At 38.7% G+C, this 15,609-nt stretch overlaps 1 protein-coding gene across 1 annotated transcript in view; it reads left to right on the forward strand.

The window, feature by feature from the left end:
* The window catches only part of fhip2a (FHF complex subunit HOOK interacting protein 2), an 89,835-nt gene extending 79,690 nt beyond the window's left edge, over window positions 1–10,145 (forward strand). Inside the window, exons 15-17 of the mRNA XM_073027811.1 lie at window positions 1,393–1,533; window positions 2,505–2,608; window positions 6,257–10,145. Of these exons, the coding sequence (XP_072883912.1) occupies window positions 1,393–1,533; window positions 2,505–2,608; window positions 6,257–6,362 (351 nt within the window). The 3' untranslated portion in view covers window positions 6,363–10,145. The remainder of the gene's footprint in view (window positions 1–1,392; window positions 1,534–2,504; window positions 2,609–6,256) is intronic.
* The last annotated feature ends 5,464 nt before the right edge of the window (window positions 10,146–15,609 follow it).

Genomic DNA, 15,609 nt, shown 5'->3' on the forward strand with positions numbered 1-15,609 from the left:
GGCAGAACTTGCAAATTTTATATATGAGGTAAGATTGGAACAGGGGAGACTGATTGAGGATTTGAGGTACATGAAATGACAAAGGGTTTATTGGGTACTGGAGTAGAATGTTCAAAAACCCAGAAGGGATAGATTGAAATGATTGGTGCAAAGATTAGATGGAAATGAGGAAAACATTCTTCGGTCAGGTAGTGATAAGTGTCTGGGGCACAAACTCCTCGCTTTTCAAAAGTTCTTGAATGTGTAAGTGGAGCCATTGTCTTAGGGGTTATAATTCTATTGCTGGAAAGAGTAACTAGCCGAAGTAACTCATATTTTTTGCCTGCATGAACGTGATGAGCTATAAACCAGCTTCCTGTGTCGTAAATTTTGTGATCACTTGACTCCTCCTTGAGCTACATGTTAACTGACAGCAGTTTTCGATCAAGACTGAATAACCAGTTTCTAACAAGTTCAGAAGATTTCTATTATATGAAAAGAATAGATAATTTAGCATCTGCCAACATAATTTGCTCTCCCCATTTTCTTATTTTACAATCTCTTGTTGAGCTCTTCACATTTTAATTTTTCAACCATCTTTGTATTGTCTGCAAAATGGATAACATGAATTGATTGCACTCTATTTCAATGGTCTTCAAAGGAATAAAAGAGCTCAGCAGCTATTAATTCTGATGAATTCCACAAATGTGGCAGATTTTCTTAGCTTAATGATAAAAGTTACTTAACCAATCCATTTGACATGTTGGTGTTTCAATAAGTTGGTAGGACAACTGAAACTTGGGAAGATTTAAAATACGCTTCCTTTCATATAAGACTTCAGTACTAGAAATGTCATAGTTACCACTTTATATTCAATGAATGCATTTAATTACTTTAAAATTGAATGTAATTTAGATTAAATGCAAATTGCCCTTGCTTTTAAAAACCTAACGAGAATCAGAACAATGTTTTAATTTCAGCAACTGAATAACTGTACACTTGCTTTGAGATTAGAGTTATTCTGAATGAGATTACCCTTCAAGGCATTTCTGAGATATGACTAAAAACAATTCAAAACCATTAGAAAACTTAGATAAGCCATTTTTTAAAAAAATTGCTTGGTATTGTTTTGGTGTTGTGATATTGTTTTAGGATACTAGATCAAGATGATAATAATTTTACTTTTTTTCTAAATTCTGCAAGATATGCTCAAGGAAAATTTCTCATTGGAGTGCCAATGAAAAGCTGATGTTAATAGATAACATAATTTATTCTTGTGCATCATTTTTCAGTTAAGGCCTCCATGATTAATGTATGTGACCTTGTAGCTGAAAACATACTGTGTTATTTGAAATAATGTTTTTCTTGTTATTTATACATATACATACTTGAAAATTTCTGTTCCCTTTCCAGCCATATGATGTGAATTTGCAAGTGACCTCTGTGCTTTCCAAGTTATCTTTATTTCCGCACCCGCACATACACGAATATTTATTGGATCCTTATATTAACCTGGCTCCCAACTGCAGGTCTTTGTTTTCTGTTATTGTAAGGGTAAGTGCATATCTACACACTTAGTCTTTCATATCATTAAATCTGAAAATTAAGTACATTTATTTGAACCAAATTGCTTTCTGTAATGGTTGCAAGATTTTTTTAAAATAAATTTGTAATACAGTGGATTCTGATTAATTGGGCCACTGGGTTAATTGAGCTTAAAGGAACTCTTAAAGGAACTAAATCAAGAAAATTGCCGGATTCCCTTCATTTATTTGGGACACTATGCCACCTAATAGGGCCAGCAGACTTGCCAGACAGTTTCTAACTAGCACCAGTCATGTACACTTGCGTGGCTGTTAAGCACTACATTGTGCTTAGAGCAACTAGTTCTTAAATAACATCAGTTATGTGTGTTTGTGTACTAAAAGCAGTACTTTTCTCACTGATAGTTGATGAGAAATAAGCTGTAAAATAATTCAGAACTGCTTTGCTCACTGTGGTTTCAAGCATTCAGGCTTGAAGATGCCAGAAACAGCCGGGAATGAAAATGAAATGATTTCACTATTTCAAGAGGTTAAGAATTACAAAGAATTTGAAGGTATTTTGAATGTTAGAACGAAAATGAAGATTTGAAGGATGCAAATGTCTGCACTGACTTGTTCATTTACAGTCAATCATAAGAATATGGCAGATGAATTCCTCCATTGATAACTGTTCAGAACCAATACACAGTTTTATAGTACTGTAGAGGTATTGGTAGTGTTCTCATTTGTATTTTACTTAAATATATAAATTGTTATGGTTAAATGGTAGTTTTGTCCTTTCTTATACCTTTTAACAATTTCCATGAAACTTCAGCTAATTGGGGCAGCTGCTTAATTAAACCAAAATGTACTGGTCCCAGTGTAAACCAATTAACCAGCATCCACTGTAGATGTTTACATCCACATTTAATTAAAATGACAGTTAGTTGTATGGTTGAAACACTAATGGCGTTATACAAAATTATTACTAAAATTTTCTAGGTGGTTGGAGACCTAATGTTGAGAATACAACGCATCCCAGACTTCACGCCAAAGCTTTTGCTTGTCCGAAAACGTTTGCTAGGTTTTGAGCAAGATGGGCCCATGTAAGTTCAAATCAGTTGCTTTTCCAGATTCCCCATCATAATATCAGCTAATGTAGATTTTTTCCACATGTATAAATCTGTTTAGTGCCAAAACTTGAGGTCTCTCACAAATTTGATTTCTTTTTAAGTAAGTGACGATATAATTGACAAGGGCAAGGTGTTAGATGTCCCAGATTTTAACAAGCCTTTTTACAGGGTCTGCATGGTAGACTGGTCCAGAAGGTTAAAACACATGGGATTCAAGATGAGGAGCAAATGAGACACAAAATTGGCTTGGTTGTAGGAGGCAGAAGGTGGTAGTGGAGATTTGATTTCCAGATTGGATGGGATCACAGGGATTATTGCTGGGTGCCCTGATGTTTGTCATGTATATTAATGATTTGGATGGGAACGTGATTGGTAAGTTTGTGGTGGCATAGTGGGCAGTGAAGGAGATGTCCAGGGTTACAATAGGATAGTGCTCAACTGGAAAATTAAGTTAAAGAATGTCACTTATTTACCTACTGTCCATTACGCCAGTGGTGTTTAAGACAGCAATGAACGTCCTCCATCTCCATCACACAGATATAGAAGCATTCTTCATTACTGTATAAGTAACAATTTTTCCTGTTAGGGTTGTTACCCCCGAGCTGAAACCCCAAACCTGGAGAACTGGTGGACCACTCTTAGTCTGACCTGTACCCTTTGACTTGTTTAGCATAATGACTCTGTCAGAAGTCAAAACACGAGGCCCTGACTCCAGCCAACGTAGCTCTGCAGGTCATTGAGGCAGGCAAGTCTCCAAACCCTATGACAAGGTTGTGGTCCTCTTGGAGGAAGGGAATGTTAGATAATATTTAATGGATATATGTGAGGTTAAACCAGAGCAGAATATACACAGTGAATGGTAGCATCCTGTGTGTGGTATTGAACAAAGAGACCTTGGAGAACAAGTACACAGTTCATCCCAGGTGAACAGTGAAGGCCTTATCAAGTGCTTGCCTTCATTTATTGCATACAGTTCTGGTTGCCACTTGATAGGAGTGGTGTAATTAAACTAGAAAATGGTTCAGGAAAGATTCAAAAGGATATTGCATAGATTGGAGTGCTTCAATTATAAGGAGAGATCAGATAGGCTGGAGCAAAGGAAGTGAACGATCCCAAGAAATCGGTATATACAGTTAGTTATAGGTAGATGGTCAGTGTCTGTTTCCCATCTTAGGGCATATAAAACCCAAGGGCACAGTTTTTAGATGAGAGGCAGGATGTTCAGAGGGTGAAATTTCTCACAGAAATGGTGGTTGATATCTGGAATGAGATGTCAGAGGATATGGAGGAAGTGGGAACAGTAACAGCACAAAAGTGGCATCTGGACAGATACTTGAACAAGGCATACAGAGCTGTGAAATAAGTGGAGGCAAGTGGAGTTAATATTTAAGCATAATAGTCAGCATGGAGCAGGGGTTCCCAACCTGGAGGTCTACAAAACCTTCGGTTTTTGTAGAGGTCCAGGGTCATTTCCAAGCTGCACAACTGTGACTTTATTTCCCCCAACCCCCACCAGTACTCACCTTCGGAATTCCCTCTCTCATCTTAATCAATTATCTTGTGTGATTTCAACCTGAAAGCATACATCTTTATGCATTAAAATAATTTAAAAAATTATTGATACCTGTGCTGGTAACTTTAAGCAAGCACTCATGTCCCTCAGAATTTGAATATTGTACATATTAAAATGAGTCTTCCCTATAAATTCATATGGCAAAAAAAGAGTTGGATATGTGCATCATGCACACCAAATTTGTCTATTTTACATTATTCTTCTAAGTTACCTAAAATGAAAATTTGTATTGAGATTTGCAGAATGTTTATGAGAATGTATATTTAGTCAGTAACAGATTTTCACTTTCAGCTCACCTCTTATCTTTATTTGCACATTATCAAATCTCTTTTAAAGGCATGTTAGCCAATAGGCACTTTGTAATTAAACATTGCATGTTCTAGTAATCTGCAGGGAACTGGTGATTTTTAATGGACTGGATTGGGCTGGTCCTGACGTTTACCTTACATTCACCTCAAATTCAAATACCAACTCAATTTTTCTACTCCAAAAGAAAGCCATACGAATTGTAAATAAGATAAGTAATTATGAGCCAACCAATCCACTATTTATTCAACTAAACACTTCAAAATTCAGAGATTTCGTAGATTTTAAAATAATACAAATTATGTATAAAGTAAAAAAAATGGGCAGTTACCACAAAGTATTCAAAGATTGTCTAAAGTGAGAGGAAGTCAACATGTTATTTCAAAAACTAAGGATAAGAGCAAATGTAAAAAATCATTGTAAATCAGTCAGAGGGGTGAATTTATGGAACAGTTGTAGTGAGAATTTAAAAACATGTACCACACAAGAAGTTTAAAAAATTATTTTAAAATAATTTAATGAACAAATATAAAATACATGATTTATAATGAATGGAGTAATGTAAATAAATGATACTTGAAATTGGATTTTATGTTAAAAGATTATGAATTTTTTGTTTAGATGTGATGATTGACGCCAAATATGTTTTTGTATAAGAGGGGTAGGCGTAATAAGCTGTAGCTTCAACCTACACCCTTTCGGTCTGTTTTAAAGATTTTTATTATTTAATTTTGTCTTATGAAATCATCTTTGAAAATGATGCTTTTTGTTATGTTTGTATTGACCAAAATAAAATTTCATTCATTTCATTTCTTTTCATTCATTTCATTTCACTTCTCAAGGTAATGCATGACTTCTGTGCCCAGGCTATTCAGTATCCTAGCAGTCATGACCAAGGCTTTTTGGCAAAGTAGAGCAATCCACAGCCTCATCCCACACAGTCCTCTGGTGTATCGGACCTTATCCATTGTTTTGAAAAGTTTCTGATGATTAGAAACTGCTTAAAAGTTAATATTTAAAAACATAAATAAAAGTATTGCTACAAAATTATTTAAACCATATTAAACAAGTGAATTAATTGAAAAGATTGATATATTGGTCCATAGCCACCTCTTGTGCTAAAATGAGGTAGAAAGTATTGTTGATGCCCCATCTAGAGTTTTGGTTTCCTTATTAAGGCAGTTCAGCCCAGCACCTGGAATCTGTGGATTGTCTTATGAGGATGAGTTAAACAGTATGTGCTGCACTTTGGAGAAGGGAGAGATGCTTCTCTAAGATGTGCAAGATCATGAAGGGTCTTTTCAAGATTGATGTGGAGAGAATGTTTCATCTTTTGGTGCAACCTAGAGCTAAGAATCACTGTACGTTTTTTTAAAGAATGCCCCTGTGAGATGGAAATTTTTGTGAAATGTTTCTCTCAATTGATTTATGATTTGTGGAAGAGAATTTTATAATATTTTTAGGATCAAAGTTGGATTCATGATGTAGGTGTAGTGGGGGGTTGGTGAAATGTTACTCAGAGAAGATGGAGTTTAGATAGCAGATGGAGTTTTGCAGATTTGAAAGCTGACTGGTTGACGTTTTCTGATTAATACTTTCCAATTCAGAGGTGTTCACTACTGCATATATTCAATATTAAAATTAATTTTAGCAATGATCAGGATTTTAATTGTTTACCTGTCAATGGAACAATTTTATCTGAATTTCTCAAAACTGATTTCTTTCATCTTTTCTTCATACAGCATAGATCATATGACCTTGCTGGAAGGCGTGATTGTTTTGGAAGAATTCTGCAAGGAATTAGCTGCAATAGCATTTGTTAAATTCCATGCTTCCACTGCAACTTAATTTGCTGACTGGTTTCCATACAGGAGCATCCCATTACCACTTCAGTCTTACTGGTCAGCTTCCATAATAAAACAAGTTTTTTGAATAACATGGACTACTGTGACTGCTAGCTGTGGAGTGCTGCCCGTCACTGTTTTAGATATGGATGGAAAAAAGGGAAAGATGTGCAAAAAATGGAACAATTTGATACACTTATCCGAAAAGCTGAGATGTTGGGTCTGAAAGGAAACCACTTCCTTATGATAGTCACTTTGCCTTGCAGGTGACTTGACTGCAGTATTGGACAGATGTTGATTTACTAATACAACAACAGTCTCAATGTTGTGTATGCTGAGTTTTACAGTGGGGCTGGTTGTGTCTCTACTGTCCCTTTTTAAATCATGATGCATTCTCTTACTGTTCTCAACACTTGGGAATAGGTTGGGCAGAGGTCAATAATAGAAATGTTTATCAGTATTTTATCAAATGATTATTTAAGTAAAGAAAGTTGGAATGCTGATTTGAAATTATTGTATATTGTGCCTTTGAAAAGGGCAGCATTAAGTGTTAAGTCGTGTTTATCTTTTGTCACTCTGTTCTCTTTCACCTCAACACTTTCAGATAGTCTGGAAACTATAGCCATGTCACCAATGGCCTTGTGTCCATTCCAAGCCTAAGCCTTTGTGCTCACCCCAGGGAATGGTCTGCATCTGTAGAAGAAAAGTCCTAAGTATTGTATACTTGCACAGTTGGAGAGAGTGATTTTTGTGTTTATGACTAATGCTCCACTTTTAATTGTTCGCTATTAACAAGTACTCGGCAAAGCTTTAATGCTACATTGATTTGAATATAACAACACCACCCAGTATTAATAAATCATTTAAAACAGTTATCACTAATTCTAACCAGCAATACAGAACAATAACTAATAGATGTCTATAAAGTAGTATGTCCTGCTTACTTTGAAAGTAAGTTTAAATGGTTAATATAATTCACATTGGATACCCAATATGATATGGTGTCATTGTGCAATAATCCTTTAAAAGTGGTTCATAACAAGGTTTTGTTATAAATTACACATTACCAAATAATTGTTCTGTATTTGAGGTTTTTTTGAAATTGTTATTTGTGATATATCATTTCTGTTCTCATTTTAATACCGAATATTAACATTTCACAGATCTGACAGCATTTTCTGGATGGTAGCATTGAATTTTCTTAAGGGAGTACTAGTTTTTAGTAAACATTAGATATGTTTTTGCTTCTGTAAATAACTTATTTGGAATGTATTTGGTGTATAGAAACCAAATATTTTGAGACTTCATCACATTCAATGTCGGTCTTCCTTTTTCTTGTCATGCGTGCAATATCGAAGCTGTATTGCCTTACATGCAGCTTAAATGCAACACTTTTTTCATATATAAGAAGGTCTTATATATTGATCTGTGCTTGCTTCTAGTGTCACTGTTGTATATGGTAAATGGGTTCATAAACTGCCTAATTTACATTAAAAATTCATTTATAATTTTCCTATTGAAGGAATTCTCTTTATAGCACATTATTTTGACATGTTATACTATTGGGACTTATTTCAGATGAATTTTAATGTTGGTCTCAAGTGCAAGTTTATTGTTAGCATGGTTTTTAATGTTTACATTTTGGTTAGCTGTGACAGAAATTCTGATCCAAACTCATCATTTAGAACATAGAACAAAGAACAGTTAAGCACAGGAACCAGCCCCACAAGGTTGTGCTGAACCAGCTAAAAAGCAAATCAAAAAACACTCAAACACTAGTCCTTTCTACCAACACCATGTCCATATTCCTCCATCTTCTTTACATCCATGTGCTTATCCAAATGTCTCTTAAAAGCCTTTAATGTATTTGCCTTTACCACCATTCTCTGAGTAAAAAACAACTTACCCCTCACATCACCTTTGAACCTATCCCCTCTCAACTTCAATGCATGCCCTGTGAGAAACAGATACTCACGTAACCTATTTTTTGCATGTAACTCCCTAGCTATCAGAGTAAATCAATACTGTTTTTTTTTTTAATTTTTCATCCTTTTTAAGCCTTAATTTTTTACATCACCTGCATTTTAATTAAATTTAATCTGCAACACTTGCAGATTCTGCACTTCCTTTTTTGTTTAGCTCTGAAAGCTTTGGTAGTTTTGATGTGAAAATATTGAACAGCAGAACTTTGTTTGGTGGTGTTATGTGACCATTAGGGCAGACTTCTTGAAGAACCCATAACAAGTCCACATTTGATTCAATCATTTGGCTTCGTGTTAAATTTCTGTGACATCTTTTTAATATTCTGCATTTTAGGTTATTTATTCTTTCAGTGAGAAGAACATCATCCAGAAGGCTGCATTTTTTTAAAAACTTTGTGATGGCTTTGAATATGTTAGCAATACTTCGGTGCTAATTTGAATCTGAAATGGTAATATATTTACTAATTTTCACAAGTAATGTTTTAATATAATTCATTTGTGTAAGCAAACCATTTCATTATTAACTGCTGGTACATTGTGGGTAAATTTAATTGATGTTCTGACACTTGAAGCACACACACATGTAGTAAAGTGTCCATTTTTTTCCTTTTCTTGTGATGCTGGTTGCTAATAGCTTTTCACTCAATGTTTTTGTGGCATTTCATGCAAAGTTCTGAGCAATGATGCCAGAAAGTGCTGCAGAAGCGTGAAGCCTGACAGAGTTGTCTTCATTCATTGAATTAAAACATGATTTACACAATTTAGGATTGTGTCAGTATTGTTTTGTTAGAAATAAACTCGTGGTTCTTCAAAGAGAATTGATGTGAGGGATCCCTCGGTAGTGTTTTTAACAGAATGCACAACAGCAGTGATGTGGTATTTTTTTCTGATTTGAACATGATGCAAGAAAGACTCTTTCCAAGTCTTTTAGAAGATGTCAGGAGTCCATCATGTCAAGGGAATTGTATTCAAATATTGAAGAAGAGCTTCGAGTTGTCAACATCATGTTGATGAAAAGTGCCGGAAAGTATAGTAAAAGTTATAGCAAAAAAAGGAAGTAGAAACATCAGCTGTCAGCATGCACCTTTCTGACTGGGAGCCATCTATAACTGTTGAATCCAAAAATTATTTTCTTTTTGTTTAAAACATTGTACTGGTTCATAGCCGAGATTATCAAAGAGTAAGGTGATGAGGTTGAAGAATTCCCCTAGATCTATAGATTCTAGTTAATTTTGATGTTGATGTGCATTGCTCTTTATCTATCTGTAAAATAACAACCTGTGTAAAGCAGTCCCGTTTTCTCAAAGTGGCTACTGTAAACATGCACATTCTTCCTGTCAGTACTTCTGCAATCTTCCAAATAGCTGAACTGCCTGGCAAAAGCAAAGGCTCTGGTCAAAGTAGAGGAAATAATAACTGAAAAAAGCAGAAATATATGTACTGTTTCAAGTATTCTATGGAATATTCACTTCCTTTCTAATCATTCTGTAGTTGACAAAATTGACTTCTAAATCTCTGACTTGGGCAGGGGAAGCTTTCTCATGACATTTCAGGACCTGGTAAATACAACTCTTTGTTAATTCTACATTAGGAAGTGCAATCTCTGTCCATTATCCTGGAAGCTGTCATGAAGTATTCATTTGATTTACTTTTCAATCTGCAATATTGATTCTGACTGGAATATTGAGACTAATTTGTATTTTCTGTACTGTGATTCTATGAAGTACTGTATCTCACAACTTCAAGGATTAATTCAGAACCTAAAATATAAGTAGTGAGACTTTGTACTTAAACAATAAACTAGCCCATGCCCAAAATCATTCTAGCCACTGTTTTTCTGACTTTAAATGTAAGATTCCAAGAATTGTTCTGAGATGGCTGACTTCCAGGGAAGAATTTGCTCCAGAACCACATGGCAGAGACTTGTTGGACAAAGTTATGCACTGTATGGTGAATTCTGCTCTCGGCAATCTTTGAAATTAAATGGAAACTCACCCTCCATCAATCATCTCAGCGACTACTTGGTCCAGGGATTTGCCGCAGAACTTTTTCTCAGAAATGCAGGAAAAGCATCTCCAACTGAGCGTGTTCTGAAATCCTATTGAATTCCAATGTAACCCAAGAACAAGGATGGAGAATAATGGAAGTAAAGCATTAGTATTACCAGGAAACTAACTAATTTCTCTAATTTCAACAGCAGGAGAACATGTTTACGAACTTTAGTTAAAGTACTATATTGAGATTAGCATTGTGATTTTTCTTTAATATATGTTGAAAGGAACAATGTCAACAGTTTCTGGAGAAAGATTGACATGGTTCAATGTTTTAGTAGAGTTAATTCTAAAGACAGTAATGTGCAAGCTGCAAGCTGATTTCACTGTCTGAAAGACTGTTAGTTACGAAGAACACCAGCCTAAAAGTAATTCTCAAAAATTCTGATTATCAGAAATTCCCATCTGTATGCTATAGTTTGTTTCTCTTCAATTGTCTTTGCCATACATACAATGGCAGTGAATATAGGCGGGTGGTCACACCGGCGCCACGGGAGACAAACAAGTGGGTCACAGTCAGGAGGGGTAAGGGGAAGAGTCAGGTACTAGAGAGTACCCCTGTGACTGTACCCCTTGACAATAAGTACTCCTGTTTGATTACTGTTGGGGGGTGGGGGACAGCCTACCTGGGGGAAGTGGCACTGGCCGTACCTCTGGCACAGAGTCTGTCTGGCCCTGTGGCTCAGAAGGGTAGTGAAAGGAAGAGGAAGGCAGTAGTGATAGGGGACTCTATAGTTAGGGGGGTTAAACAGGCGACTCTGTGGACGCAGGAAAGAAACTAGGATGGTAGTTTGCCTCCCAGGTGCCAGGGTCCGGGATGTTTCGGATTGCGTCCAAGATATCCTGTGGTGGGAGGGAGAACAGCCAGTGGTCGTGGTACATAATTGGTACCAATGACATAGGTAGGAAAAGGGAAGAGGTTCTGAAAAAAGGCTACAGGGAGTTAGGAAGGAAGTTGAGAAGTAGGACTGCAGAGGTAGTAATCTCGGGATAACTGCCTGTGTCACATGACAATGAGAATAGGATGAGGTGGAGGATAAATGTGTGGCTGAGGGATTGGAGCAGGGGGCAGAGATTCAGACTTCTGGATCATTGGGACCTCTTTTGGGGCAGATGTTACCTGTACAAAAAGGATGGGTTGCACTTGAATCCCAGGGGGACCAATATCCTGGTGGGGAGGTTTGCTAAGGCTACTGGGGAGAGTTTAAACTAGAATTGTTGGGGGGTGGGAACCGTACTGAAGAGACTGGGGAAAGAGGAGGTTGGCTCACAAATAGAGAAAGCTTGTAGACAGTGTGAGAGGGAGGATAGGCAGGTGATAGAGAAGGGATGCGCTCAGACCGAAGGTTTGAGATGTGTCTATTTTAATGCAAGGAATGTTGTGAACAAAGTGGATGAGCTTAGAGCGTGGATCAGTACTTGGGGATATGATGTGGTGGCCATTACAGAGACTTGGATGGCTCAGGGCCAGGAATAGTTACTTCAAGTGCTGGGTTTTAGATGTTTCAGAAAGGACAGGGAGGGAGGCAAAAGAGGTGGGGGCGTGGCACTGTTGATCAGAGATGGTGTCACGGCTGCAGTAAAGGTGGACACCATGGAGGGATTGTCTACAGAGTCTCTGGGTGGAGGTTAGGAGCAGGAAGGGGTCAATAACTTTACTGGGTGTTTTTTATAGGCCACCAATAGTAACAGGGATATCGAGGAGCAGATAGGGAAACAGATCCTGGAAAGGTGTAATAATAACAGAGTTGTGATGGGAGATTTTAATTTCCCAAATATCAATTGGCATCTCCCTAGAGCAAGGGGTTTAGATGGGATGGAGTTTGTTAGGTGTGTTCAGGAAGGTTACTAGACACAATATGTAGATAAGCCTACAAGAGGAGAGGCTGCACTTGATTTGGTATTGGGAAATGAACCTGGTCAGTTGTCAGATCTCTCAGTGGGAGAGCATTTTGAAGATAGTGATCATAATTCTATCTCCTTTACAATAGCATTGGAGAAAGATAGGAACAGACAAGTTAGGAAAGTGTTTAATTGGTGTAAGGGGAATTATGAGGCTATCAGGCAGGAAATGTTCTCAGGGAAAAGTACGGAAGAAATGTGGCAAATATTTAGGGGATATTTCTGTGGACTTCTGTATAGGTATGTTCCAATGAGACAGGGAAGTTAGGGTGGGGTACAGGAACCGTGGTGTACAATGGCGGTAATAAATCTAGTCAAGAAGAAAAGAAAAGCTTACAAAAGGTTCAGAGAGCTAGGTAATGTTAGAGATCTAGAAGATTATAAGGCTAATAGGAGGGAGCTGAAGAAGGAAATTAGGAGAGCCAAAAGGGGCCATGAGAAGGCCTTGGCAGGCAGGATTAAGGAAAACCCCAAGGCATTCTACAAGTATGTGAAGAGCAAGAGGATAAGACGTGAAAGAATAGGATCTATCAAGCGTGACCGTGGGAAAGTGTGTATGGATCCGGAGGAAATAGCAGAGGTACTTAATGAATACTTAACTTAAGTATTCACTATGGAAAAGGATCTTGGTGATTGTAGTGATGACTTGCAGCAGACTGAAAAGCTTGAGCATGTAGATACTAAGAAGGAGGATGTGCTGAATGTTGTTTCTGCCGAGTGCTTGTGTTTACATTGGACCATCTCATTGTTCTGATTGGTTGGCTGTTGTGCTGGCTGCCAGCCTCTGCCGGGTCCTGGCCAACTGGATGCCTTAGTGATCTCTGTCGGCCTGTAATCCTGGTTATCGATTGATGTGAGCGTTGGTTCCTTAGGTTTTCCACAGCTCACTGCTCTAGTAATATATATATTACTAGATACTGTATTAAGAAAGAGGATGTGCTGGATACTAGACTTCCTGACTGCGAACTCTGCAACTGGATACTAAACTTCCTGACTGGGAGACCTCAGTCAGTCTGGATCGGAGGCAGCATCTCCAACACCATTACACTGAGCACGCCCCCCCCCCACCCCCCCAGGGCTGTGTGCTCAGTCCACTGCTGTTCACTCTGCTGACCCATGACTGTGCTTCAACATACAGCTCGAACCACCTCATCAAGTTCGCAGATGACACGACCGTGGTGAGGTCTCGTCAGCGAGAATGACAAGCCAGCATACAGAGAGGAGGTGCAGCGGCTAACGGACTGGTGCAGAGCCAACAACCTGTCTGAATGTGAACAAAACAGAAGAGATGGTTGTTGACTTCAGGAGGTCACGGAGCGACCACTCTCCGCTGAACATTGACGGCTCCTCACAAAATTTCTTGGCGTTCACCTGGCAGAGAATCTCACCTGGTCCCTCAATACCAGCTCCATAGCAAAGAAAGCCCAGCAGTGTCTACCTTCTGCAAAGGCTGAAGGAAGTCCATCTCCCACCCCCCATCCTCATCACCTTCTACAGGGGTTGTATTGAGAGCATCCTGAGCAGCTGCATCACTGCCTGGTTCAGAAACTGCACCGTCTCGGATTGCAAGACCCTGCAGTGGATAGTGAGGTCAGCTGAGAAGATCATCGGGGTCTCTCTTCCTGCCATTACAGACATTTACATTACATGCTGCATCTGAAAAGCAAACAGCATTATGAAGGACCCCTCGCACACTTCATACAAACTCTTATCCCTCCTGCTATCTGGGAAAAGGCACTGAAGCATTCGGGCTCTCACAACCAGACTATGTAACATCCCCAAGCCATCAGACTCCTCAATACCCATAGTCTGGACTGACACCCACTTACTGCCCTCTACTGTGCCTATTGTCTTGTTTATTATTTATTGTAATTCCTGCACTGTTTTGTGCACTTTATGCAGTCCTGTGTAGGTCTGTAGTCTAGTGTAGTTTTTTGTGTTTTTACATAGTTCAGTGTAGTTTTGTGTTGTTTCATGTAGCACCATGGTCCTGAAATACATTGTCTCGTTTTTACTGTGTACTGTACCAGCAGTTATGGGTGAAATTACAATAAAAAGTGACTTAACTTCCTTGCAGCTTTTGGAAAGCATCAAGTTGGATAAGTTGTCGGGACTGGATGAGATGTACCCCAGGCTACTGTGGGAGGTGAGGAAGGAGATTGCTGAGCCTCTGGCAATTATCTTTGCATCATCAATGGGGACGGGAGAGGTTCTGGGGGATTGGAGGGTGGCGGATGTTGTTCCTTTATTCAAGAAAGGGAGTAGAGATAGCCCAGGAACTTACAGACCAGTGAGGCCTACCTCAGTGGTTGGTAAGTTGATGGAGAAGATCATGAGAGGCAGGATTTATGAACTTTTGGAGAGGTATAATATGATTAGGAGTAGTCAGCATGGCTTTGTCAAGGACAGGTCATGCCTTACGAGCCTGATTGAGTTTTTTGAGGATGTGACTAAACACATTGATGAAGGAAGAGCAGTAGATGTCGTGTATATGGATTTCAGCAAGACATTTGATAAGGTACCCCATACAAGGCTTATTGAGAAAGTAAGGAGGCATGGGATCCAAGGGGACATTGCTTTGTTGATCCAGAACTGGCTTGCCCACATAAGGCAAAGAGTGGTTGTAGACCGGTCATATTCTGCATAGAGGTCGGTCACCAGTGGGGTGCCTCAGCCATCTGTTCTGGGACTCTTACTCTTCGTGATTTTTGTAAATGACCTAGATGAGGAAGTGGAGGGATGGGTTAGTAAGTTTGCTGATGACACAAAGGTTGGAGGTGTTGTGGATAGTGTGGACGGCTGTCAGAGGTTACAGTGGGACATTGATAGGATGCCAAACTGGGCTGAGAAGTGGCAGATGGAGTTCAACCCAGATGAGTGTGAAGTGGTTTATTTTGATAGGTCAAATATGATGGCAGAATATAGTATTAATGGTAAGACTCTTGGCAGTGTGGAGGATCAGAGGGATCTTGGGGTCCGAATCCATAGGACGCTCAAAGCAGCTGTGCAGGTTGACTCTTGTGGTTAAGAAGGTATATGGTGTATTGGCCTCTATCAATCGTGGAATTGAATTTAGGAGCCAAGAGGTAATGTTGCAGCTATATAGGACCCTGGTCAGACCCCACTCGGAGTACTGTGCTCAGTTCTGGTCTCCTCACTATAGGAAGGATGTGGAAGCCATAGAAAGGATACAGAGGAGATTTACAAGGATGTTGCCTGGATTGGGGAGCATGCCTTATGAGAATAGGTTGAGTGAGCTTGGCCTTTTCTCCTTGGAGTGATGGAGGATGAATGGTGACCTGATAGAGGTGTATAA

The sequence above is a fragment of the Hemitrygon akajei genome, chromosome 23, assembly GCF_048418815.1.
Source record: "Hemitrygon akajei chromosome 23, sHemAka1.3, whole genome shotgun sequence".
Classification (NCBI taxonomy): Eukaryota; Metazoa; Chordata; class Chondrichthyes; order Myliobatiformes; family Dasyatidae; genus Hemitrygon; species Hemitrygon akajei.